Source organism: Limulus polyphemus, unplaced genomic scaffold, assembly GCF_000517525.1.
Source record: "Limulus polyphemus unplaced genomic scaffold, Limulus_polyphemus-2.1.2 Scaffold2263, whole genome shotgun sequence".
NCBI lineage: Eukaryota > Metazoa > Arthropoda > Merostomata > Xiphosura > Limulidae > Limulus > Limulus polyphemus.
Genome location: NW_013667873.1, coordinates 30,238 through 32,692, shown reverse-complemented (window position 1 = coordinate 32,692; position 2,455 = coordinate 30,238). Strand labels below are relative to the sequence as shown.

Below are 2,455 nucleotides of genomic sequence, written 5' to 3'. Positions count from 1 at the left end.
AAACTTACAAACAATATAAAATCTTCTTTCTTGTTTGGAACTCCTTTGATATCTTATCGAGGGTTTATGATGAGCGAGTTAATTTCAAGTCAATGTAGATATGATTCACCGGGAAGCTAGCTAGCTTGCCACACACACCGAATTGTTGTTCCGTTGAAGTTACGTAATGTTTTCGTAAAAATACTAATGTCCAATGAGAATCCACTGAAGTTAAACGATTTGTAATGTTCGAAATTTATAAATATTCCTGATCAAATATCTTAAGTTTTCCGATTAATAAACATTATAAAAATGTTATAGCTTTCGAAGCTTATAGCACACTGATTATAGTGAACTACTAATAGACACTCTCTTTGGTGTGGCAAGTTGGTTGTATTTATAAGCGTGGGAAGGTTTTCTAGAAAATTCAGATTACATAACAATACTGAGCTATATTTAAACGTTTACGTATATAGATATATTGTTGATTCTTACTTTCCAGAATCTTCTACATCTTTGGAGAATAGGCGGAAGTTTCGCAATACATTTCTAACACTATAAGCTAGGCATGTTTTTAAATACTAACTCAATCCAAACAAACGTTGACATTGAAATAAATATATAACAACAAATACATTACAATCTTCCACAGGTAATTCAGGCTCCACAAAAGGCAATGAAACAGAAAAACAAGGGACCAGAACAGAAGAAGAAGTAAGCAGAAGGGAACCAACCACCTGATGCACAATAGCAACAACTTCATAATAATATGCTTACAAAAGCCACTGATGCAGGTACAGAATAGTCCTGAAAAGGACATCTGAGCTTCTGGAACATAAAAGCAACATATATTTGAGAATTCATAGTAAATCACCAATCCATGATGATTTGTTTAATTGTACTTTTTTAATACAATAGAAAGAAGAAACATGGTGGCTATAGAAAAAAAACAAAGTTACAATGAGGTGGATGGAACAAAAATGCAACAAGAATAAAGGTAACATCAAAATAAATATAAAAAGCAGTTTATCAAAGTGATGGAAAACTATAAGCACAGAAAAAAAATGACAATTGACCACAAGCAATGCCAAGGAAAGAATGTACCTATAATCAATGCAGACACGTATAAGGGTGGTAGAGTTCAAGGCAGTTGCGCACAAGGTAATAGCTCTTAGTGGTGCACAGAGCTAAATAATATTTCTAAAATGAAGATTGAGAATTTTTGAAAGTAAGAAGTTAAAACCTTGGATAATATAAAAATTTGAATTATAAACTATGTTATCATGACAAGTTTCATTAAATTTTGAATGTAACTGTAACAGGTTGTAACATGTGCAAAAGAGTCATGCCTGAATGCGGAGGATTAAATAGAATCTGAATTCAGAGTAGACCCAATTACGAGCATTTTATTGAAAGAGGATTTTACTGGGTTTTTCTTCTTAATAAGATACAAGTCAAATCTAGAATAGTACCAACAAAACATTGCACCGTCTAGTTATATATTGGAATAAATACTCGAAAGAAGATATTAAATAGTCTGTAACATACACATAAAACTTTAAGACAACTAATGGAAGAATATTAAGTATTCAGGCAGCATAGCAAGACAACTCCAGTAACACACAAGTTTCTGCATTATCAAATCAATGACTTATGTACAGCATTTAATTCATTCAAATTTCTGTAATTATATGTGAAAAAGTTAAAATTTTTCAACAAACTAAATAAATTTTTAATGAAGCAATCGTTTTTGTTATTTTTGTGTGTTTTCAAGAACATTTTAGTAAGCTGCTCAATAGCTAACTGTAAATATAACAAGATCTCAAACTACTGAAGTATTAAAAGTTATTTATCATGTAGATTTAAGAAGTAGTCACAAAAGATGCAAAACAAGTCACACAATGTATTATAAAACATTTATAGATAAAATCATAAACAAAATTGAAATTTTTATGATCATATGGGTACATTTTAATTCTTTTTGGCACTTTAGCTTAAAATATTTTGTGTTAGCCAATGTAACAATGAAATACAAAGATTAAACAAATCAGTACCAATAACTATAAAACAAAGTATTGCCAATTCTAAGAAAAAACTAAACTAAATGAAGGCAACTCTCACCTAACTTTTTCCCTGTCTGAAGAAGTTATACATGTGGCAAAAGGTACTGGTCGACTCCAGTCCCAAAAGTGAATTTTATTGAATGTTGCTATAACTAAGACTCTATCTAAAGGATGAAATGCTAGTGAAGTGATTACTGTGTTCTGATCTGCCACCCAAACCTCACTTCCTCCCTACAAATGAAAATATATGCTTACATTGAAAAAAAAACAAGGATCAGACACAAAATATTTCTCTTGTAACCAAAATATTCTTTATGATTTTTAAGCTTAGTTTGTTGTGTTAAAGCTATTGACAAAAAACAAGATTATTGTTTCAAAAAATTGTATCTATATATATATATATATATATATAT

General features: G+C 30.2%; 1 protein-coding gene across 1 annotated transcript in view; it reads right to left on the bottom strand.

Moving 5' to 3' along the window:
* Positions 1-2,455, bottom strand: part of LOC106466453 — a 54,099-nt gene that overhangs the window by 25,750 nt on the left and 25,894 nt on the right. The window contains exon 5 of the mRNA XM_022394453.1: positions 2,101-2,273. Coding sequence (XP_022250161.1) covers positions 2,101-2,273 — 173 coding nt within the window. The remainder of the gene's footprint in view (positions 1-2,100; positions 2,274-2,455) is intronic.